The sequence below is a fragment of the Cervus elaphus genome, chromosome 14 (genome assembly GCF_910594005.1).
Source record: "Cervus elaphus chromosome 14, mCerEla1.1, whole genome shotgun sequence".
NCBI lineage: Eukaryota > Metazoa > Chordata > Mammalia > Artiodactyla > Cervidae > Cervus > Cervus elaphus.
Window position 1 is genome coordinate 42,230,155 of NC_057828.1, and position 26,317 is coordinate 42,256,471.

At 34.3% G+C, this 26,317-nt stretch overlaps 1 protein-coding gene across 7 annotated transcripts in view; it reads left to right on the forward strand.

Moving 5' to 3' along the window:
• Positions 1-26,317, forward strand: part of SUCO (SUN domain containing ossification factor) — a 96,607-nt gene that overhangs the window by 13,501 nt on the left and 56,789 nt on the right. For 4 of the 7 annotated variants that reach the window (XR_006344822.1, XM_043922862.1, XM_043922858.1 and 1 more), the window contains exons 2-8: positions 10,812-10,920; positions 12,604-12,714; positions 15,093-15,253; positions 20,422-20,559; positions 20,795-20,948; positions 24,789-24,912; positions 25,553-25,689. Coding sequence is in view for 6 of the 7 variants with exons in the window: in XM_043922862.1 (XP_043778797.1) it covers positions 10,812-10,920; positions 12,604-12,714; positions 15,093-15,253; positions 20,422-20,559; positions 20,795-20,948; positions 24,789-24,912; positions 25,553-25,689 (934 nt within the window). In the remaining variant the exon portion in view is untranslated. Of the gene's footprint in view, positions 1-10,811; positions 10,921-12,603; positions 12,715-15,092; positions 15,254-20,421; positions 20,560-20,794; positions 20,949-24,788; positions 24,913-25,552; positions 25,690-26,317 lie in introns of those variants that run through there. The other 3 variants (XM_043922864.1, XM_043922859.1, XM_043922863.1) reach the window with 2 other exon arrangements.

Consider the following 26,317-nt stretch of genomic DNA (forward strand, 5'->3'; position numbering starts at 1 on the left):
GACTTTGAAGTCCATGCTCTAGCCACTACACTACAAAACTTTGTCTCTTGGGGCTGTGATCTAAATCAAGGGGTAAACATTGCCCCTCCTTTGTGATAGTTCTTATATTTGTATCTGCAGTAACTAGCCTTAATAACATGATCAGTTCTTAATATAATGGATTAATGTTATTTTCTCACCTTTCTTTTCATTTGTCTGTTGACTAGAGAATATGACATGGGAAATGTAGCAGTACAGAAAGATGATAGGCTTTGGAGAGAGATCTGGATTGGCTGAGTGACTTTGGACCAATTAACTTCTGAGGTTAAGTTTCTTTGTAAAAGTTAAATTAATATTTTAATGTAAACAGCTTGACACATTAAAGAAAGACTGTGTTCTCTTCTAGAGACATCAGATACTTAGGATCGGATTGGTCATACTCAGTTCATGCTACATTCTTTATAGGTCCCCCTTTTCCCCTCCACTTTACATCGTTACTCTTTTATATTCTATCTTCATTTTCGCTTCTATCCTCCGCACCCCCCCCCCCCCATGTTGGGCATTTACCCTGAAGTATATTTGATGTGTTTCTCCAGTTAATCTTCATGTATTTACTTAGATTTCTGATTTCTTCCAAAAATGATGTTTTGTTTATATGTATTACAATTTGCATAAATGGTATAATGCTATTAATCTCATTCTTTTTCCTGTTTCCTTCTGCCTAACACTTTTTTTAAAAAAAACCCTAACTTGTTTTAGTTACTGGAATCACCATTATGTGAATTCTGAGTAGTGTGGCAGCTGCCTCAGGAAGGGCTGATGTCATTTATTCACTGAGTATTTATTGAGCCCTTTGCATGTATGCTGCTTCTAAAGAGAGACTTTATACCAACAAATGCATTTGGGAGTATTCTTATTTTTTGCTGTCCTAATACTATAGACTAATTAGAGTGGTTTTGTGATTAAATCTTAATTATCTGGCAAGGTGAACCACTTGCCTTTGCTTTTTTTGTTAATATAGCTATTCTCAGATCAGTTTTTCCATATTTAGAACATCCTTCAGGTTTTTTTCTCTAGGATTTTCTTAAAAAATTTTTTTTTTAGTTTACAGTAAATTTACAGTGTTGTGTCGGTTGCAGGCGTGCAGCAGAGTGATTTAATTATACATATGCATATATCTGTTCTTTCTCATTTTCTTTTCCCACATAGATTATTGCAGAGTATTGAGTAGAGTTCCCTGTGCTATATGGTAAGGATCCTTCAGGTTTTTTGATAAGAATTATATTGGAGTGCTGAATTAGTTTGGGGAGAATTGCTGTCTTTACTTTGCTGTCAACAGCACTCCATCCATGAACATACTAGATCTTCAGTTGTCTTTTCATTTTATGGTTATTATTAGAGTTAACATTTTTTCCTCTATAAATGGTTGTGTAGTTTTTAAGGTTAATTTCTAAATTATTTTTTAAAATTGTTATTGCTAATGGCTTATTTTCTATCTTCTTATTTCTGGGGAGGAAAATATTGGCTTTTTTGCTTATTTTTAAAATTGAAATAATTTATATACAGTTAAGTGCACATGTTGTCAGCTGTATAGTTGGATCAGTTTTGACAAATGCATACATCTGTGTAACTCACACCCATCAAGATGCAGAGCGTTTCTATCACTCCAGAATGTTTTCTCATGTCGCATTCTATAGAATTCCCTGAAGCAACTGGCAATTTGATTTCTGTCACCATGGATTAGTTTTGCTACTTCTGGAAACCTATTTAAATAGAATTAATATAGTATTTATTCTTGTGTCTGACTTCTTTCATGCAATGTAATGTTTCCAAGATTTATCCATCTTATTTCATTCATTAGTAATTCACTCTTTTTTATTGTGAGAACTGGTATAATACATTGTATGAACATACTACAGTTTATTTATATTCTCTGTTGTTGAGCATCTGGACAGCTTCCAGGTTTTGGCTATTAGGAGTAAAAGCTACTGTGGACATTTTTGTACACATAGTTTTCATTTCTCTTAAGTACATAAAAGTGGAATTGCAAGTACTGAAACAGATGGATATCTTATGCTTCTGGAGATAGTACCCTGAGAAAGACACATTGCTTATGAAGGATTCCTGCCAGGAATATCTAACGTGAATCTGGTCATGATGAAACATAAGACAAACCTCAAAAAAGGACCTACCATGGTCCTTTTAAATACCATTTTAAAAATAAAAGGATTATGTCCTTCAAAAGTGTCAGTACCAGTTTCATTCTTTTACAAGTGGCTGACCAGTTTTCCCAGCACCACTTGTTAAAGAGCTTGTCTTTTTTCCATTGTATATTCTTGCCTCCTTTGTCGAAGATAAGGTGTCCGTAGGTTCATGGATTTATCTTGGGCTTTCTATTCTGTTCCATTGATCTATATTTCTGTCTTTGTGCCAGTACCATACTGTCTTGATGACTGTGGCTTTATAGTAGAGCCTGAAGTCAGGCAGGTTGGTTCCTCCCATTCCATTCTTCTTTCTCAAGATTGCTTTGACTATTTGAGGTTTTTTTGTATTTCCATACAAATTGTGAAATTATTTGTTCTAGTTCTGTGAAAAATACCGTTGGTAGCTTGATAGGGATTGCATTGAATCTATAGATTGCTTTGGGTAGTATAGTCATTTTCACAATATTGATGAACAATATTGATGAACAGTGTTCATCACAGCACTGTTTATAATAGCCAGGACATGGAAGCAACCTAGAATGCCCATCAGCAGATGAATGGTTAAGAAAGCTATGGTACATATACACAGTGGAATATTACTCAGTCATTAAAAAGAATACATTTGAATCAGTTTTAATGAGATCAATGAAACTGGAGCCCATTATACAGAGTGAAGTAAGCCAGAAAGATAAAGAACATTACAGTATACTAATGCATATATATGGAATTTAGAAAGATGGTAACGATAACCCTATATGCAGAACAGAAAAAGAGACACAGATGTATAGAACAGGCTTTTGGACTATGTGGGAGAAGGCAAAGGTGGGACGACCTGAGAGAATAGCATTAAAACATGTATATTATCAAGTGTGAAACAAATCGCCAGCACAGGTTGGATGCATGAGACAAGTGCTGAGGGCTGGTGCACTGGGAACACCCAGAGGGATGGGATAGGGAGGGAGGCGGGAGGGGAGATCAGGATGGGGAATACATGTAAATCCATGGCTGATTCATGTCAATGTATGGCAAAAACCACTACAATATTGGGAAGTAACTAGCCTCCAACTAATAAAAATGAATGAGAAAAAAAAAAGTGTCAGTACCACATAAGATAAAGGCCAAGAAGTGTTGCAGGTCAAAGGAGGCTGAAGACACAGGACATGGTCTTAGACTTGATTCTGTGCTCGGGGTTGGGAGGGGGAGGGGAATGCTGAAAGGACACTACTGGGGACACAGATTATTGTGTCAGTGTAACACTCAGATTGTTAATTGTAGTGTGGTTGTGTAAGAAAATATCCTTATTCTGAGGAAACGTGTACAGAGATACTTCGAGATAACATTACATGGAGTGGGGAAAGAGAGGGCCATGAACTTGCTGTGAGAATGGCAAATGATGGGACAAATGGGTCACAATAGGTAGGGTTTGCAGTTGTTCTTTGTACTATGTTGGCATTTCTTCTGAAAGCTTGAAATTATTTCCAAATAAAAAGTAGGGGGAAAAAAGATTGGGATTTCCTTTTCTTTAGATAAGGTCTTGATTAATCCACTCAAAAATTTTAAATTATTGTCAGTGAATTCCAATTTTTATATACTTTGTCCCAATTTTATTTTTCTAGAAACATCCTTGTCTTTTGAGTTTTCAAATATATTAGTATATATAGCTGCTAATATTTTATAATTTTTAAAAATATGTTTTGCTTGTGATTATTTCATGCTTTTAGATCATATTTTGTTAATTCACATCACCAACTCTCCTTTACCAGTTTTTCCAGAGGTTTGCCTTTTTAATATTTTCCTTGGAGAACCAACTTTTGGTTTTAATCTTTTGGTTTGGTTTTTATTTCAGTGGTTTCTGTCCTTAAGGGTATTCCTTTTTTCCTTAGATTTAAACTGTCCTTTATCTTCTTGAGAGAGTAGCTCTTTTGTATTCAGTTTGTCTCCAGATACGCTCAGGATAGTTTTCCTGCTGCTGTTTTACCTGCATCCTACCAGTTTTGACGTGTAGTCTTCTGCTCTAATATTTTGTAATGTGCCCTATATTTTCCTCTTTAACAAAAAAATTATTCTGCTTTATAATTTAGTTTACAGACTTTAGAAGGTGGTTAGCTGTTTGTAGCCTAAATGACACTCAGATGCAAATTTTACAAGACTTTTAATTACACTACTCTAAAAGTTAATACCTTTCCATATGAATGGTGAATTCATGCCACTTTAGCGGGGGGTGACAACAAGAGACAAATGTCCTCTTATTTTCCAGATTCTATTTTTTGAGTTTGTGTGTTTGTGTGAGGGCGTGATGGATGGGTGGTTGAGTTGGGGAGGTAGTGGTAGTGTTCGAAGCAGGAAATGGGGCTGATGGGAAGAGGAATGAAATGTGATTGAATTTTGTTCCTGCTATGTGCTACAAAACAGTTCCCCTAAGAACCCTCATTAGTAAGTATTTATTAAACACCTAATGTTTGCAGGTTTTGGCTATGTAGGGAGGGGCTAAAGTAGTTAGGAATATGAAATTGATTCTCAAAGAGTTTAAGTGTAAGAGGATATACTTGGCTCACAGTCAATTTAATCAATAGTAATAGAGTCTGAGGGGAGAGTGTCAGGGGCTCACAGACTGCCATTTATCTTGCTTGATGTGATTTTTGGTGCTGAATGTCTTAAAAGTTTTGAAAGTAATTTCATCAGGCTTGGGGTTTTCACAGTACAGTTTTTGAAAGTTGCTTCAGTAGTATGGAATCAGATCCATTTAGTCATGCAGTAAAGTGCCCTCAGCTATTTTAATGTGACCCACTGATTCTTAATGATGGGGCATGCATATCTAATTCACCTGGGAGAACTTGTTGACAATAGAGATTCATTCTTCTTCAGTGTAGTTGGTGTAGGTTTGTGTTATTTTACTTTGGTGATTTAAAATTTCTTGACAGTTCTTAGTTGGTGATCATTTTTATCTATTTTAGTCTTTTTTCTTATACACAAAATTAAGGATATCTTTGCAGGTCTGTCTTTAATTAGCATCTGTCTTTATATAGGGACTGATATATTAGAGGTAAACAGTGATGCTATTGATAAAGCTATAGGGTAGCTTTATCAATAGGGTAGACAAGCTAATAATGTATTACACACTGATGTCAGGTGTACTAGGGTTCTTCAAAGAAATAGAACCCACTTGATATGTAAAGTGAGACGTTGGGTCACATGATTATGGAATCTGAGAAGTTCTACTGTCTTAAAGCTGGAGACTGAGGAAACCCAGTGGTATAATTCAGATAAGTCTGACTGCCTATTAACCAGTGAAGCAGAAGATATAATCCCAGTAAAAGGGCTAGAGAACATGAGATGCCCCAGCTCAGATAGTGAGGCAGGGGAAAAAGGGCAAATTCTTCTGATCATTCCCTTAAAGGATTAGGTGATGCCCACTCGTATTGGGGAGGACAGTCTACTGAGTCCACTGATTCATATGTTGTTGTTGTTCAGTTGCCAAGTTGTGTCTGACTCTTTGTGACCTCATGAACTGCAGATTTCAGTGCTAATCTCACCCAGAAAGCTCCTAACTTTGGATAATGGAATTTGATTATGTGATAGTAAAAATAAGTCTCATGAGATTTAATGTCTTTTGGCTGTCTTAACACTAACTGTGAATATTGGGATTTATATATACATGCAGAATTACTGATGATAAAACTAGTATATGCTCGTAGTAGAAATTTAGAAAGTATAGAAAAGAATAAAAAAATTAAAGGGGCATAATCACCAAAATTCTAACACCCATAGTTTTGGATATCTGAAACTTCTTGCTGTCCCAAATATGTGTATATATACACTGACAAATACAACTACAAACACCCATGTGAGAATCAATGCAAAAGTCTGTCAATAAGGAAATTTTAATAAATAATGATATATCTGTATGAAAATTTGAATAAGTAATATATTCTTATGGCTCAAAATTCAAAAGACTTAGGGTATTAAAAAGTGAAAAATACCCATCTATCCAGTCACTCAGTTTTCCACCCTGGAGGCAACCAAGGTGGTGCTTTTTTTCCCTTTTGTTTTTAATTCTTTCAGAGAAATTTATGCACGTACAGGTGCCTTTAGTACACAGGTGCACACATAGTAACATACTGTATGCATATGTTGTTATGTACTTTGCTCTTTTATTGGATTTTAATTTTTATCAAAATGATGTTTTCATAACAAAAAGTCAGATAGCTCTACAAGGATTTTTGTTTAATTGCTTTTGCAAAGAAGTCAGTCCTTCATCCCTCTTTTCTCATTTTTCCTTTTCAAGGAAACCACTTTGATCTTTTAGCTGATGAATTTTGTTTACTTCTTTGTCTCTAAAATAATTGTTTTAAGTCAGTTTTAGGTATGTTACTGCAAATGATCAGATTCTCTTGGTAATGTAGTTCAGTCACAATTTGGATTAGATCAGTATTCATGACTATAAATGATACAGCTGAGCCATGTAGTAAAACATGGTTACTTTTCCTTTTTCTGTTCTACTTTTCCATTTTCATGGGGCTAATATTTGACTTGTGTTTTCTTATTTTTCTCTTTAATTACAAATTGTCTGCTAGTTATGTAGATTTGTTCTTGAGATTTTCAGAGACTCCTCTCAGTTGTGCTGTTAATTCCATCCTCCAAAAGAGGACTCTTCCAGAGCTTCTGATGACCTCCAGTTTAGTTTCCGTTGCCCTCTGTGTACGTTCAGCTGTCATCCACGGAATTCTCTTTGCAGTCACCCTGGGAATTCCTTTTTGCTCTTTCATCTCACTACTATATTGTAATTATTGTGGTTTCTTAGACGTCTAATTTCCCCACATTAAAATCTTCTTGACTATTCTGTTTATATAAACTTTAGAGTCAGTTTGTCTGATTTTTTTTAAAGCTTTCTTTTTTGCAACTTCAGTGTGTGGTTTTCAAGTCTTCCATATAACCTTGAATTGTGTAAAATTGACTTTTTTTTCAACTTAATATCAATTTCAAATATTTTTACTATTAAGAACATAGAACACGTATGTGTATTTGTGTAGAACATTTCTCGCTAAGTTTATATTTGGTATTTTATTGTTTCTATTATAAATGGGGACTTTTCTTCTGTTAACTCTTATAACTGGTGGTGATGATTTGAGTAGAGTATCTGTTGATTTCTTTCTTAATTTTATACCTAGGAATATTATTTTATACCCAAGCCTTCTTTTAACAGTTACTTTTTAGTTTTCCAACCATATAAACTCATCTACAATTAATGATAATTTTACTGTATCCTTTCCTGTTTTTATACTGCCTTTGTCCTCGTATTATGTAATACTACTAGTGATAATGGACATTCTTGTCTTATTTCAGATCTAAATAGGGGTATTTCGGTTTCTTCACTGATTATGATAGTGACTCTTAGGCTTATGTGTTATGCATGTATTATATATTCCCTATGTTAAATATCTACTTATTACTATTTTAGTGACTTTCAAAATCTTGATGGCTGCATAAATTTATCAAATGTTTTTTTTTTTTTTTTTTAATTTTTTTATTAGTTGGAGGCTAATTACTTCACAACATTTCAGTGGGTTTTGTCATACATTGATATGAATCAGCCATAGATTTACACTTATTCCCCATCCCGATCCCCCCTCCCATCTCCCTCTCCACCCGATTCCTCTGGGTCTTCCCAGTGCACCAGGCCGGAGCACTTGTCTCATGCATCCCACCTGGGCTGGTGATCTGTTTCACCATAGATAGTATACATGCTGTTCTTTTGAAACATCCCACCCTCACCTTCTCCAGATAAGCAAAAGCTGAGAGAATTCAGCACCACCAAACCAGCTCTTCAACAAATGCTAAAGGATCTTCTCTAGACAGGAAATGCAGAAAGGTTGTATAAACGTGAACCCAAAACAACAAAGTAAATGGCAACGGGACCACACCTATCAATAATTACCTTAAATGTAAGTGGGTTGAATGCCCCAACCAAAAGACAAAGATTGGCTGAATGGATACAAAAACAAGACCCCCATATATGCTGTCTACAAGAGACCCACCTCAAAACAAGAGACACATACAGACTAAAAGTGAAGGGCTGGAAAAAAATATTTCATGCAAATGGAGACCAAAAGAAAGCAGGAGTCGCAATACTCATATCAGATAAAATAGACTTTCAAATAAAAGCTGTGAAAAGAGACAAAGAAGGACACTACATAATGATCAAAGGATCAATCCAAGAAGAAGATATAACAATTATAAATATATATGCACCCAACATAGGAGCACTGCAATATGTACGGCAAACACTAACGAGTATGAAAGAGGAAATTAATAGTAACACAATAATAGTGGGAGACTTTAATACCCCACTCACAACTATGGATAGATCAACTAAACAGAAAATTAACAAGGAAACACAAACTTTAAATGACACAATGGACCAGCTAGACCTAATTGATATCTATAGGACATTTCACCCCAAAACAAGCAACTTCACCTTTTTCTCAAGTGCACACGGAACCTTCTCCAGAATAGATCACATCCTGAGCCATAAATCTAGTCTTGGAAAATTCAAAAAAATTGAAATCATTCCAGTCATCTTTTCTGACCACAGTGCAGTAAGATTAGATCTCAATTACAGGAAAAAAATTGTTAAAAATTCAAACACCTGGAGGCTAAATAACACACTTCTGAATAACCAACAAATCATAGAAGAAATCAAAAAAGAAATCAAAATATGTATAGAAATGAATGAAAATGAAAACACAACAACCCAAAACCTATGGGACACTGTAAAAGCAGTGCTAAGGGGAAGGTTCATAGCATTACAGGCTTACATCAAGAAACAAGAAAAAAGCCAAATAAATAACCTAACTCTACACCTAAAGCAATTAGAGAAGGAAGAAATGAAGAACCCCAGGGTTAGCAGAAGGAAAGAAATCTTAAAAATTAAGGCAGAAATAAATGCAATAGAAACTAAAGAGACCATAGCAAAAATCAACAAAGCTAAAAGCTGGTTTTTGAAAAAATAAACAAAATTGACAAACCATTAGCAAGACTCATTAAGAAACAAAGAGAGAAGAACCAAATTAACAAAATTAGAAATGAAAATGGAGAGATCACAACAGACAACACTGAAATACAAAGGATCATAAGAGACTACTACCAGCAGCTCTATGCCAATAAAATGGACAACTTGGATGAAATGGACAAATTCTTAGAAAAGTATAACTTTCCAAAACTGAACCAGGAAGAAATAGAAGATCTTAACAGACCCATCACAGGCAAGGAAATCGAAACTGTAATCAAAAATCTTCCAGCAAACAAAAGCCCAGGACCAGATGGCTTCACAGCTGAATTCTACCAAAAATTTAGAGAAGAGCTAACACCTACCTTACTCAAACTCTTCCAGAAAATTGCAGAAGAAGGTAAACTTCCAAACTCATTCTATGAGGCCACCATCACCCTAATTCCAAAACCTGACAAAGATGCCACAAAAAAAGAAAACTACAGGCCAATATCACTGATGAACATAGATGCAGAAATCCTTAACAAAATTCTAGCAAACAGAATCCAACAACATATTAAAAAAATCATACACCACGACCAAGTGGGCTTTATCCCAGGAATGCAAGGATTCTTCAATATCCGCAAATCAATCAATGTAATACACCACATTAACAAATTGAAAGATAAAAACCATATGATTATCTCAATAGATGCAGAGAAAGCCTTTGACAAAATTCAACACTCATTTATGATTAAAACTCTCCAAAAAGCAGGAATAGAAGGAACATACCTCAACATAATAAAAGCTATATATGACAAACCCACAGCAAGCATCACCCTCAATGGTGAAAAATTGAAAGCATTTCCCCTGAAATCAGGAACAAGACAAGGGTGCCCACTCTCACCACTACTTATCAAATGTTTTTTGGTGATGATAATCTTGAGTTTTTGTTCCTTGATATTTTTGCATAGTAAAGTAAAATATATTTTAAACCATTTTGGAATATCAGAGCTAAACTCTACTTGACCATAACAGTGGTGTGTTAAATCTTTGATATGTTAATGGAGAGTTTTTCTTTTTTATTTTCTTTAGAACTTTCGTGTCTGATTTCATACGTATTATTAACCTATAGTATTTATATATATGTACTGTTTCTGTTAATTTTTGATATCATTGTTATGTTCCCTATAAAATAATTTGGAAGCTTTACTTCTATACTTTGAAATGGTTTAGGTAGCTTTAGCATTATCTGTTCTTAAATATTTGGTAGAATTTAGAATATCAGTGGCATCTGGTGCTTTTGAGGAGGTTAGCTGTTTGTCAACTTTCTCTGTTCCTTCTGTGATAATTGTCAGATACTTTTATTATTGTGAAGTATTTCCTGTTTTACCTTTGTGAGATTAATGATGCCTTACTTGGAGTGCTGATAACACTGTTTATATTTTTCTTAGGATATTAAACAAAAAACCTTTGTCTTATGTACATTTGTCTTCATCATTAAATTGTCAGATTGTTAAGAACATTAGGATAAGAACCATCTGTTTGTCTATTGCCTCAAATTCTGGTTCATGGTATGGAATATGTTGATTTAACAACCTTATTATTTTGTTTTTTTCATCGTGACGGTGGATGTTTTACAGGCTTCCCAGTTGGCATGTGTGTTGTAAAGAGAGTTCTTCAGCTTCATCTTATTACTCTCAAGATGACAGTTGTGCACTAGAAAATGAAGATGTACAATCCCAGAAAAAGGTACCTTAAATAAAGATGAAGTTGTAATTTGTGTATTAGCTTTCTGTCTTCTCAAAACATTTGGAATAAAGATATTTCAAAATACTATGACATTATTATTGATGGAAATTTGTAACTTTCTTTGCTATACTTTGAGGAGTTACTTAGGTAATTCTGAAATTAGCCTAAATATTTATTTATTCTTATTGCTTGTATTTGGAATATTGTAGTCCTACAGTAAGGAGAAAAATAGTACCTGTTCAGAGAACTGAAAACTAGGACTCTCTTTTTAATACTTCAACTACTTAAAGTGTTTCTAAAGAAACCTGAGTCTTATAAATTAAAAACTATTAGAAATGAGAACTATAGGGAGAATCTGAAATTAATGGCTATGTACTTTCTTTCATATAATTGGGTAGAGTGAATAGACAGAGTCCAGAAAATCTGATGGTCTCTAAATAGTTTATTATTTTATCATTTTAAATGGTAAAAGGTGATTATTGACTTCACCTAGATTTGGCTCCCCCTCATCCCCCCCGAAAATCAATGTACTTATTTTAAATTAGAGGAATAATTTACATATACTGTAAGATATTCATCTTTGTATCCCCTTCCCATCCCCAAAGGGACCAAAATTTGCTGTTTCTTATTAAAACACTCAGACCATTTGCTTTGTGTATAGATACATCATAGCTCACAAAGTAATGTTTTAATTTTTAGTAAAATGCCATAAATTTTGCACAACTAACTTCCCCTCTTCCCCAGCAGTATCTCGTAGATACCTTTGTATGTTACTGTATTATTCTGAATAGCTACATTTTTATTCCATTATATGGATATGTTAAATTTAAGCATTTTTTTAACTGACAGGCTGTCAGCTGTGTTTATACGTGCATGTTTGTGTCTGCATTTGTGTGTGTGGATGCATAAACTTAATTACATGCTTGGGTGTTTTCTTTTTTTGGCATGATGTTTAGAATGGATTTAAATTTCTGAGTTATACAGGATCTGTTTCAAGGATGGAGCAGTTAAAATTTTGAAGACTCTTGCTGGATACCTCTCCAAAAAAAGTATAATTGTATGCTTCAATGCACAATCTGTAAGACTTAAAGCTAATCTCTTCTTTGATGAGAAATAAGACTTAAGAATGAATTTAAGCAAAGTGTTAAGGAAGGGGAAATAGACATTCTTTCAGTAAATATTTGGTTACCTATTATGTTCTTTACAGGCTTAGAATATGATGGATATGAACTTTGCTTTTATGAAACTTATATGCTAGAATATACATTTAAAGACAATATATCTGAAATTCTAACTTAACAGTATCAAAAGAGATGACACAAAAAGCTGTAAGCATATATGTTTACCATATATGTACTGATTTTTTTTTTGTACTGATCTTAACTGTGTGTCTGACATACAGTGCTGGGTGGTAGGACCAAAGTGCTTATTAAGAAATCAAATGTAGTGTATATTTGGAAGGCAGCTATGCTCATTACTATACCGCTAGTGTATACATGTAGTATACATTTGAAGTGAAGCAGTAAGGAGAGTAATGCATGAAGGTAGACAATAAGCATGGAAACAAAATTATTAAAATCACAATAAAGTGTTTTGGTTGTATAGAAAGACAGTCTTAATATTGCTTCAGGACTATTTTGTGAAACAATTTTATCCGTTGGCCTTTTCTTTGTTGCAACATAGGATGAAAGAGGGGGAGCTGTCAATGCTGAATTATCGGGAAAAGTAGGTTCAAGCTTACCTGTTCCTCCAGAAGAAAACAAATTAAAAGATGACTACATTGTGAATGTACAGGTAAGGTTTATTACTTTGATTTTTTTAATGATATGGCCTTTCAAACCACTTCACAACATAGAATACCTTTATTTGGTCAACATATTGTGTATTTTTTTTCCCTTTCTTTTTCTGATCCCATGCAACTGGCTTTAATACTAGTCACCTGGTAGGTACTGTTTTTGAGAAAATTCAAAATTACTGATGTAATAATAGTGAATGGGACCATTTTCCTTGTAGTATAGGTTTGGTTGTAAATCTTTCTTTTTAGGTTCTATTTTGACTCAGTATAATTTATCTTCTCTCAGGTTTTCAGATGTCAGGGGACATTTTTTCTGACTTAAAGTATTTGTATGTAGAATACAGATTATTTTGATAGCAAAATTTTATCACTTAGTGTGGAATATTAATAAATAATCATTAACTAATAGATTGAGTATGTTTTTTCCCCTTTTCTCTCATATTATATCCTAAATATTATTTTTCATTCTATATACCAGATTTTATGAAATATTTAAAACTAGACCAGAGTGTAACTTGATCAAAATGTTGCTGCATCTGGAAACCATTTAATATCAGGAATAACTGAAGAAACTGGGGATATTTGGTCTGGAAGGAAGAAGGACTAAGGAAAAACTAAATATCTTAAATATTAACAAAAATAAATTTCAGCTTAAAAGGAGGGGAAATGCTCTTAAATAAAACACAGCCAGAGTTATTTTATGATTTAATTGGGTTATCTAAGGAGATATAGTACATTTCATTTTAATGAATTTTGGAGGACGTTTGGAAAAAATTTGTGCGTAAGGGAAAAGTGATCTCTGTATTTATATGAGTATCCAAAACAGTCTTGCCATTGTTCATTTTCTTGAATTTTTATCATGGTATCCTCTTGTTCAAATACATTGAAGTGTTTACTGCATCTCTAGAGACCTATGCTGTTCAGTACAGTAGCCACTGTACAGAGCTCCCTGTGACTCTTGTACATTGGAAATGTGGATAGTCCTGGTTGAGATTTGCTGTAAGTATAAGATTCACATCGATTTTGGAGACTTAGTATTAATAAAAGAGAAAAGAGAGTATAAAATATCTTACTAATTTTTTATGTTGACTGATAATGCAATATTTGATGATAATGGTTCTTTTCTTAAAACCTCCATCATAAAATGCAAACTATTTGTATTCCTTTGCTAATTTTTCATTCCAGTGTAAATTCTTCAAATGATTACATTTTATTTGATATTTTTACTTTATAAAGAATTTTTATTTTATATCACATTGTTTATTTTATATTCTTTTGTATTTATATTCTTTTATATTTATATTTTTATATTCTTTTATATTTATATTCTTCTATATTTTTATTTTATATCACCTTCTTTATTTTATAGTCTTCTGACTCTGCCTCTTTTCTTTCCGCTGCTGTACTGGCTTCTGCTTTTCTTCAGAGTCCCAGTTTTTCTAGTTAATAGTAGTCCTTAGATTCTCTTTTCTTTGAACTGAGCATGTGTACCTCTCATTTGATACTCAGTAAGTATTGTCTACTGTGTGCTAGGTACTAGTACGTGCTAGGCTCTAAGAGCATGAAAATCAAGAAAACATAGTCCTTACTCAAGACATTTATAATGGAATTGAAGAAGAGAAATAAATAAGGGAAATTAAGGTGTTACAGATGCTGTGATTAAAGTCTATACAGATAACAGTGGAGGCATAGAAGAAGGGGAATGGCTAATTCTATATGGAGTTGGTTGGTGGGGGGAAGTACTTATAAGACGTTTTCAAACATAAGTAGGTATTAAGTATGTTTCAGATTATGTTTTGGAAGAGTGAAACAGAGCATACAGGCCTTAAAAGAGCAGCCAGAATCATGTATTGCTTTGTAATGTTACTTATAGATGCCTTGTACTGTTATTTGTTGATATACATTATCTTCTAAACTGCTCAAGGACAAAAAACTATGTGGTACACTATTTTATACTATTTTAATATATACTATTATATATTAAATACTAGTATATAGTATTTTATACTAGTAAATAGTAATACTATTTAATATATACTGTTTTATATATTTACATAGGATTTCTGTGTTGCTGTAGGCTACATTAAGGTAATTATAGTAAGAGAGAAATTTTTGTAGGTCCTGATACAAAATAGGAAAGAAGAAAGACAAGCTGCTTTGTCCTGGTTTATGAAATGCCATGACAAATCTGTAGAGCCTGTATTGTAATATGAAATATATTCCTTAGGGTGGTCATGTTAGAAGAAGAGATTTTTATAAAAGTACTTTCTTAGTGAACATTATATTGTTACTTTTGAGACATACTTTTTATAATATCCTATTTCAAATAAAGAGAGAATTTGTTAATCCCAACATTAAATATAACTTACTTTTTTAGAAACAGGATACAGAGTCAAAAAAGTTAAGTCCATCTGTGACTGAGACACTCCCTACAGTTGATCTTCATGAAGATTCTTCCAGTATACTTGTGGACAGTGAAAATACTGAAAATACTTCCAGTTCATCTACCTCAGAGATCACTCCAGTCTCAAAGCTTGAGTAAGTTATTACAAAGAAAAAAAGAATATCATTAGATAATGACAGAAAAATTTCTTTGATACTTAAATTTGACCTTTATGCTGTATAGCAGACCTATATAATAATGCATGTGTTTTGTGTTTTTATTTTTTAATGTAATGATCTTATAGCATAATGAGTATTTATTCTTCTGTCTAACTCAGGGAAGTTGATTATATCCCAGCCATGAATTATCTGCATAATATAGGTAAAGTGAGATTCTTGTTTAAGAAACATGGTACTTAACTGAATAATCTTTCCTATAATTATCAAAAATTCCAATGTCAGAGTATTCATTTCCATTAAGTATTACTGTGTCATTCCATTCATTGTATGTCTTTGTATCATAGCTAATTTTTTCAAGCTTGATAATAAATATTCAGAATATTTAGATATATTTGTAATATTTTTGTTTCTTTTTCTCTCTTTTTAAAAATGTTTTATACCATTTTTACAGGCTACTTTTCATTTTCAGTTATTACAGAGTGTTGGCTATATTCCCAGTGTTTATACCACGCACTGGAGCCTGTCTTATAGCCAGGACTCGTGCCTCCCACTCCCCACCCCTGCAGTGCTCCTTCCTGCAGAAAAGGAAGGACCTACCCATTTGAATGCAGAGTTCCAAAGAAAAGCAGGGAGAGATAAGAAAGCCTTCCTTAGCGATCAGTGCAAGAATCAGAGGAAAGCAATACAATGGGAAAAACTGGACATCTCTTCAAGAAAATTAGAGATACCAAGGGAACTTTTCATGCAAAGATGAGCACAATAAAAGGACAGAAATGGTATGGACCTAACAGAAGCAGAAGATATTAAGAAGAGGTGGCAAGAATACACAGAAGAACTATACAAAAAAAGATCTTCATGACCCAGATGATCACAATGGTGTGATCACTCACCTAGAACTAGACGTCCTGGAATGTGAAGTCAAGTGGGCCTTAGGAAGCATCACTACAAACAAAGCTAGTGGAGGTAATGGAATTCCAGTTGAGCTATTTCATATCCTAAAAGATGATGCTGTGTAAGTGCTGCACTTAATATGCCAGCAAATCTGGAAAACTCAGCGGTGGCCACAGGACTGGAAAAGGTCAGTTTTCACTCCAATCCCAGAGAAAGGCAATGCCAAAGAATGCTCAAACTACTGCACAGTTGCACTCATCTCACATGCTAGCAAAGTAATGCTCAAAATTCTCCAAGCCAGGCTTCAGCAGTATGTGAACTGTGAACTTCCAGATGTTCAAGCTGGATTAAAAAAAGGCAGAGGAGCCAGAGATCAAAATTGCCAACATCTGCTGGATCATCGAAAAAATGAGAGTTCCAGAAAAACATCTATTTCTGCTTTATTGACTATGCCAAAGCCTTTGACTGTGTGGATCACAACAAACTGTGGAAAGTTCTGAAAGAGATGGGAATACCAGACCTGGAATACCAGGTCAGGGAACACCTGACCTGCCTCCTGAGAAATCTGTATGCAGGTCAGGAAGCAACAGTTAGAACTGGACATGGAACAACAGACTGGTTCCAAATTGGGAAAGGAGTATGTCAAGGCTGTATATTGTCACCCTGCTTATTTAACTTACATGCAGAGTGCATCATGCAAAATGCTGGACTGGATGAAGCACAAGCTGGAATCAAGATTGCAGGGAGAAATATCAATATGCAGATGACACCACCCTATGGCAGAAAGTGAAGAAGAACTAAAGAGCCTCTTGATGAAAGTGAAAGAGGAGAGTGAAAAAGTTGGCTTAAAGCTCAACATTCAGAAAACTAAGATCATGGCATCCGGTCGCATCACTTCATGACAAATAGATGGGGAAACAGTGGCTGACTTTATTTTTTTGGGCTCCAAAATCAGTGCAGACGGTGACTACAGCCATCAAATTAAAAGATGCTTGCTCCTTGGGAGAAAAGCTATGACAAACCTAGACAGCATATTAAAAAGCAGAGACATTGCTTTGTCAACAAAGGTCTGTCTAGTCAAAGCTATGGTTTTTCCAGTAGTCATGTATGGATGTGAGAGTTGGACTATAAAGAAAATTGAGCATTGAAGAATTGATGCTTTTGAACTGTGGTGTTGGAGAAGACTTTTGAGAGTCTCTTGAACTGCAAGGAGATCCAACCAGTCCATCCTAAAGGAGATCAGTCCTGAATATTCATTGGAAGGACTGATGCTGAAGCTGCAACTCCCAATTCTTTGGCCACCTGATGCAAAGAACCAACTCTTGGAAAGACCCCGATGCTGGGAAAGATTGAAGGCAGGAGGAGCAAGGGATGACAGAGGATGAGATGGTTGGATGGCATCACTGACTCAATGGACATCAGTTTGAGTAGCCTCTGGGAGTTGGTGATGAGGGATAGGGAAGCCTGGAGTGCTGCAGTATGTGAGGTTGCAAAGAGTTGGACACGATTGACCTGAACTGAACCCTCCCCATTGGTAGCCACTAGTTTGGTCTCTATATCTGTGCGTCTGCTTTTTTTGGTTAGCATTCACTAATTTGTTGTATTTTTTAGATTCCACATATAAGCTATCTCATACAGTATATATCTTTCTCTGACTTATTTCACTTTTAGCATAATGCCCTCCAAGTCCATCCATGTTGCTGCAAATGGCAAGATTTCATTCTTTTTTCTTTTTGCTAGTTAGTATTCCATTGCCTGTGTGGATATGTATATGACAGCTTCTTTATCCTTTCATCTGTTGGTGAACACTTAGGTTGTTTCTGTGAGTTGGGAATTGTAAATAATGCTTCTGTGAACATTGAGTACATGTATCTTTTCAAATTAGTGTTCTGTTTTTTTCGAGTACATACTCCAAGTGAAATTGCTGGGTCATAGTTTTAGTTTTTTGAGAAACCTCCATACTGTTTTCCACAGTGGATGCACCTACTTAGATTCTCTCCAGTAGTGTGCTTGGGTTCTCTTTTCTCCACATCCTTGCTGACATTTGTTACTTACTACTTTTTTTTTTTTTTTAATTTATTTAGTTTTGGCTGTGCTGGATCTTCATTGCTGTGCATGGGCTTTCTCTCAGTTGCGATGAGTGGGGATTATTCTCTAGCTGCAGTGCACAGGCTTAGGTGCCCCATAGCATAGGGAATACTAGTTCCTGGGTCAGGGATTGAACCCAGGTCCCTCCATTAGGAGGTGGATTCTTAACCACTGTACCACCAGGGAAACCCCTGTAAACTTTTTTTTTTTTCCATTTATATTTATTAGTTGGAGGCTAATTACTTTACAGTATCGTGATTTTTGCCATACATTGACATGAATCAGCCATGGATTTACATGTGTTCCCCATCCCGATCCCCCCTCCCGCCTCCTTCTCCATCCCATCCCTCTGGGTCTTCCCAGTGCACCAGCCCTGAGCACTTGTCTCATGCATCCAACCTGGGCTGATGATGTGTTTCACCCTTGATAGTATACTTGTTTCAATGCTATTCTCTCAGATCATCCCACCCTCGCCTTCTCCCACAGAGTTCAAAAGTCTGTTGTGTACATCTGTGTCTCTTTTTCTGTTTTGCATATAGGGTTATTGTTACCATCTTTTTAAATTCCATATATATGCGTTAGTATACTGTATTGGTGTTTATCTTTCTGGCTTACTTCACTCTGTATAATGGGCTCCAGTTTCATCCATCTCATTAGAACTGATTCAGATGAATTCTTTTTAATGACTGAGGATTAATCTCAAAAATATACAAGCAACTCCTGCAGCTCAATTCCAGAAAAATAAATGACCCAATCAAAAAATGGGACAAAGATCTAAACAGACATTTCTCCAAAGAAGACATACAGATGGCTAACATGAAAAGATGCTCAACAGCACTCATTATCAGAGAAATGCAAATCAAAACCTCAGTGAGGTACCATTACACGCCAGTCAGGATGGCTGCTATCCAAAAGTCTACAAGCAATAAATGCTGGAGAGGGTGTGGAGAAAAGGGAACCCTCTTCCACTGTTGGTGGGAATGCAAACTAGTACAGCCACTATGGAGAACAGTGTGGAGATTCCTTAAAAAAACTGGAAATAGAACTGCCATATGACCCAGCAGTCCCACTCCTGGGCATACACACCGAGGCATACACACATCTGAAAGAGACACGTGTACCCCAGTGTTCATCGCAGCACTGTTTATAATAGCCAGGACATGGAAGCAACCTAGATGCCCATCAGCAGACGAATGGATAAGGAAGCTATGGTACATATACACTATGGAATATTACTCAGCCTGTAAACTTTCTTATAATAGCCGTCTGATAGATATCTCTTTGTGGTCTTGATTTTCCTTTTCCCTAATGATTAGTGATGTTGAAAGTTTCCTTAATTTAGAAAGTCTCTTGTACTTCTAGCTTCAGCAACATTACAAAGAACAAAACCCCCTTTTTAAAATAGTATATTAAACATATCCTTTGTCAAATGAGTTAGCTTATATAAAACATATAGGACAGTATCTGGCATAGAGTAAGAATATATGCGTCAGTGAATATAATTTTTATCATCACTGCTGTTTTTCTGCCACAGGCACTTTTTAGATACATATTCTTTTCTAGAATATGAAGGACTGGGTTGAAAGAGTTGTACACAAAGATGGTACAGTTATTATTTAGGAGTTTGCCCTAGTAAGGGATGAGGGAACAGAAGACATGCTTAAAAATAATGATAGTTTAAAAAATTTTTAAATACCTAGTATTTAAAACTTAGCATTTAAACACTTAGTATTTAAGCCTAGATACTGTATATCTGAACAGTACATCTTATTTTCTCATTATATTGAACATGATTGTCTAGTGAAAAGAAAGGTAGGGAAAAATACTAAGGTATATATATTTTAAATGAAATTATAAAAGTGCTTTAAGAACTTTAGTGAAGCAAAGTGACAAAATCAAATATTAACCTATAACATTTTGTTTTAAATTTTGGTAATTAGTTATTTAGAGGCCAGGCAAGGGCACCAGCAGATCAACGGTCCACAGTTCACATGTTTTAAATCTTTATACAACTTACAATATGTGAGTTCTTGTAAACCCTCTGTAGAACTATAAAGCATTTTTTCCTGGCTTGAATTTGTTTTGGAAATCACTAATATCACTTTTAACTTACATTGCATTATGTTCATTAAATTGTCAGATTGTCTTTTTTGTTTCTATTTTAGTAAAATAGAAGACTCTGGTACTATCCCTATAGCCAAGCCAGGGGAAACTGAGCAGTCTGAAACGGATTGTGATGTTGGTGAGGCCCTTGATGCAGATGCTCCAGTTGACCAGCCTTCCTTTGTCAGTCCACCTGAAAGGTGAGTGTGAGCTGTTGTTTGCACTTTATATGATTCTATAATAAATGGCAGTGTCACCTTTGAGTAGACTTTGGTGCATACTTAGTTCAGCTTTATGATTGAGAGAAAACTTACTTCTTTGTGCTCCTTTCTTGGTTTACTTTGTATTCATGTACACTTTTTATAGTTCGGATTTGTGTATACTTGTTATTCAGCTGAAATTTATTGATTTAATATGCCTTTTGATTTCAAATAGCCTTGTCGGCCAACATATAGAAAATGTGTCATCTTCACATGGCAAAGGAAAGATAACAAAATCAGAATTTGAATCAAAAGTTTCATCAAGTGATCAGGGTGGTAGTGATCCAAAATCTGCATTGAATGCTTCTTCAGATAATTTAAAAAATGAGGTAGGTAAACAACATGCACTCTCCTACTTTGTTACACAGTGCATTTTTGTTTTTAACTAATCTTGTAATTTGTTAATCATATTTGCCATAAAGTTAGGGGATCAATAGTTAGTGATGAATGTGGAATTGAGGTGAAGTGTGCTCCCAGAGAGCAAGTGGTTACTTCATGAAACTATTGCCAGTGTAATGTTCGTACATAAAGTTGTCCCAAATATGAACTCTCTTTGGTTATATTTAATTATAAATGGTTTTCTGCCACCATAGACTGTTTGGTACCAGAAGCATAAAGCCCTTTTTAAAGCAATTTTTAAAGAGAACTTTGTAGAAGTTATGATTGTTTTAAGTATCTTCAGATTATAACTCAGTAATACAGGGTTAAATTTAGGCTCTCCAACTAGAATTATTTTAAAGGAACATTTTACCCTTTGTTATTTGTGTGCAAAATACACCTAGACCAGCTTATTTTAATGAATATGATTCTTAAAGGCAAGGCTCATCCCTGTATAATAGTTTTATTTTCTTTTCTCCTTTTGACTTTTACTTTGACTTCATGTAGAGGCCAGTACACAGGCCAGTACAGAATTTCCTGAAAGAATGTTGGCAGAGAAGTGTATTCCCTTCATCTAAGAAATAACTAAATAAAAGAGAGAAAGACCACTCTATGAACTTAACAAAAACAAAACGTGGAATTGGAGTTCAAAGTACTGAGTGCCACGTCTGTATTTGTTTGTTTCTCATTTAACTTTTCTGTTCTCCACCTTTTCTTTTACATATTTTCTGTGGTTCTGCATTCATCACTAACTAAACTTCATTCTGGAGACCTGACCATCATTGGGCTAGCTGTCTGTAATGCTTCTTATAAATGTAGGAGGTCAACATTTCATAGTCCGAGATCTTGTAGGAACAGTTGCCCAGTGAAACCAAGTCAAGTGTGTGTTACAGTTCAGTTGTCAAATACCGCAGGCATAAATAAAATTAGACAAACATTACAGAAATGTCTTCTTTAAGCTATTTAAGTACCAAATGTAGAATTCAAGCATGGCAGCTAGTTTTGTCCAAGATTTGCTTGTTTGCCTTGACCATTCACAGCAGTGTCTTCCAGATCCTTGAGATAACAGGGATAAGCTCTCCCATCACACAGACTTAACTGGGCAGAACTATTCTGAACTGGATAGTGTATAGAAGTATTGGACACTTTATATGTTTGTTCTCTGACAGTTTTTCTGGAGTATTAAATAATTTAGGAGATAATTAATTAAAAGGATTCCATTCCTTTGCTTGTTATAATGCTTTGCAAAGTAATTTTATTGTGTTGTTTAGTTTTTTTATTTGTTGCTGAGAGGTGGGAGTGATTGCTCTGTCTGGCCCTCAAAGAGTATGTGTGTATTCTTACTTTTTATTGTATTTCTTTTAGTATTTGGGCTTTACTTTCAAGCATCTCAACTAGATTAATTTTTATAAATATTTGTTTATTTTCTCACTTAAACTAAATTTTTACTATTTAATTTTTAAATTAGTATAATGCTGGTTTTTTAGTTTCATTTTCTGTGTATTATTTATTAAATAGCTACATACTTTTATAAGTTTGTGTGTTCTGCAGAACACTCCCCACATGGAGGTTGTAGAGGAACCAATTTGCTAGCTTGTCTTCCTAAAGAGAGATTATAGAAATTTGTGTTGATGTATTATACTAATATACAAATTAGCATTAGTACTCAAAAATGTACCCTAATATGAGATTTGTGCCATTAACTGAAGTGAGTGAGTGAGTGTTAATTTCTCATTTGTGTCTGACTCTTTGCGACCCCATGGACTGGAGCCCACCAGGACAGAGCTCCTCTGTCCATGGAATTCTCCAGGCAAGAAGAGTGGGGTGGGTTGCCATTTCCATCTCCAAGATTTACAGTCTAAATAGATTTTGTATACTTCTCAAGGCATTATTAATAAATGCATTATGTATTGTATTAGGAAGACAGAAATAATGTTAAAATGAAATCAGTATCCTTGCATACATTCTTCCAATTAAGGTTAAAATGACAGATTGAATTGTATGCCCTCTCTAGTTACATTTTTTCTCTCTGCTTCAAATATAACCACTATCTTGAATTTATTTATTTATTTTTTTTAACATTTTAGAGCATGTTTTTAAACTTTTTTTCAAATATTCATTGCTATAAACAATACATACTATCAGTCGGCATATTTTGAAACATAAAATGATATCATTCTTAAATATCATTTTACTCAACATTTTTTTGAGTTTTGTTTATTCTTTGTTTTCACTGTTAAATTTGATTCTACCACAATTTACCTGTTCTTCAATTCATAGATATTTAGGTTATTTCTAACTTTTTGACATTATGAATAGTGCTGTAATAAGTGTCCTTATGCTTATTTTCTTAGGCACATATGTATGTTTTCATTGATATTTATATGTAGGAATTAAATTATTGGGTCCTAGAGTATGCATATCTTTAATATTGCTAAATGTCATACTCACTTTAGCAGTCTCATAGATGTCCCATGGCTCAACAGGCTATCACATTTTAACCTCCATCAGATTGGCATAATTTATTATCTTTAGTTTTCATTTGTATTCCCTGATTTTACTGAGAGTGAGCATTTTGTATTTTCTGTTTACTCAATTTGCTGTTCCTCTTCCACTTTTCCCCATTATTGATTTGTAGGCAGTATTTATGGTTAGTAATAATCCGTTGTTGTCTGAATGTGTTTCATATATTTCTGTCTGTGGCTTATTGAACTGTGTGGTTTATGGTCTTTTGATATATTTAATTTTCAAATTTTAAGCTAGCCAGATGTATCAGCCTTTTAAAAAATGATTTCCTTCATCTTGCTGAATCCTGGTATAGCCTGAATCATGAAGATATCTTTTCTATACTTTCTTTAAAGCTTTGCTTTTCACATTTAAGTTTTTACTGCCACCTTAAAATTTTATATAAATGATACTTTTATTTTTAATTTTTTTATTGAAATCTTCTCTAGTGGCTCAGCGGTAAAGAACCCACCTGCCTAAGCAGGAGCTGCATGTTCAATCCCTGGGTCCGGAAGATACCTTGGAGAAGGAACTGGCAACCCATTCCATTATTCTTGCCTGGGAAATCCCATAGACAGAGGAGCCTGGCAGATACAGTCCATGGGGTTGCAAAGAGTTGGATACCATTTAGTGACTAAATAACAACAGCAACAATAGCTGATTGATAGTGTACGAGAGTCGGACACTACTGAAGTGACTGAGCACTGTTGTGTTACTTTCTTTTGTATAGAAAAGTGAATCAGTTTTATATATACGTATATCAACTTTTTCTTTAGATTTTTTCCCCATATAGGTTATTACAGTGTTCCATGTGCTATACTGTAGGTCTTTATTAAGGATTTAGTAGAATCAGTATGCATGCATACATGCATGCTTAGTTGCTCAGTACTACATCTAAAATTAGCTTGCTTTAATATATATTATTTTAATGTAGATTTTAAGATGGATGCACGGCCATTATAGCATCTGTACAGTTTTTGTATGGGTAATTGTTGGCTTATGAAATTATATAGAGTTTTTTACAACCCATGCTAATGTTGCTAACATATGGAGGGGTTCATCCTGTGGTACTCAGAAGGTTTTAATTCTTCAAAGAGAAACTCAGCTTTTAAGTTAAACCAAAACTTTCCTTTGTATGTTTTTGTTTTTTCCAAAATACCATCATTCATTATAAAATTGGGCTTCTAGTTTAATTTGACAGAAACATTTCTATTTACTAGTATAATTTATTCTATTTTCTTTGTATTCTTTGAAATCTGAAATCTTATTTTTGACATTTCTTTCAGAGTTCTGATTATACAAAGCCAGGAGAAATTGACCCTACACCTGTTACAAATTCCAAAGATCCAGAAGATATACCAACATTTGATGAATGGAAGAAGAAAGTTATGGAAGTAGAAAAAGAAAAAAGTAAGAAAGCACTATAATGTAATTTTTTTTTTAAGGGATTGGTTTAAATATGCAGTTTCTCTTTTTAATTGGTAAAATTAAAACTTCTGAAAACTCTTTAAAGGTAAAACTTACCAATACGCTTTTGGTTACCCACATGGCATTTATCTGTGTCTGTGTCTTACTAATCTTGATTAAAATCCACTATAGTAAATTATTAAACAAGGCTAAAATAAGATAAAGTCACTCTCAGTTTGTAAGAGGAAAGTTGAAGCCTGGAAAGTTCTCAGTCATAAAGCTTTAAACTGTAACCAGAATTGGACTAAAGTATTACACTTTCTCTTTGTCGTTAAAAATCAGAGTTAAAAATTATTGTTGGGGTTAGTGATGGATAAACTTCTATCCTTAATACAATAAAATGTATATGCAAAAGTTTCGATTCTCATAGTAAACTTCCATTTTGTGAATTATACTAAGCATAAGTCAAGTAATGTGGATTTTTGTAGTTAATTTACTAAGGATAAAAGCTATTTCATATGGGTTTTAAAAATATTCTCTTTAGTATTAAAACCTGGACTCTAGATGGTAGCCTGTTGTTCTTCAGATTGTTTGCTGTGGGTATTTTCAATCATAATCATCATATATATATGTTCATAATAAGGTTTGTCTGCAGGTCAGTCAATGCATCCATCTTCTAATGGAGGTCTACATGCCACAAAAAAGGTCCAGAAAAATCGAAATAATTATGCTTCAGTAGAATGTGGTGCCAAAATTTTGGCAGCTAACCCAGAAGCCAAGGTACTTAAGTGTAAAATTCTTCTATATATATAGGAAGCTAGAGATTTTATTAAATATAAGCAGTGGTTTCCTGGAAACTATATTTTGACATGAGCTATTTTCCTAATCCACTAATAAGTGCAAGATTATGCTTTTAAAGACATAATTTCTTGCATGAATTCTTAATGTATTGGTTGATGCATTGCACCATATTTTTTTTTTTTAAGAGTAGTTATAGGTTCCCAGCAAAATTGAGAGGAAGGTCTAGAGATCTGCCATATATCCGCTGTCCCCACATGTGTTGGTCTTTTCCATTACCAACATCTCCCACCAGAGTGGTACATTTGTTATAGTTGATGAATTATATTGACAGATTATTATCCCCTGAAATCCATAGTTTACATTAGAGTTCACTTTTATACATTCTGTGGGTTTGGGTAAATGTATAATGACATGTATTTGTCATTATAGTGTCATATAGGGTATTTTTACTGTCCTAAAAATCCTCTGTGCTCTACCTATTCACTTCTTCCTTCCCCCAACTTTTGACAGCCACTGATCTTTTCACTATCTCCCTAGTTTTATCTTTTCCAGAAAATCATATAGTTGAAATACCATATGTAGCTTTTTCAGACTGACTTCTTTCACT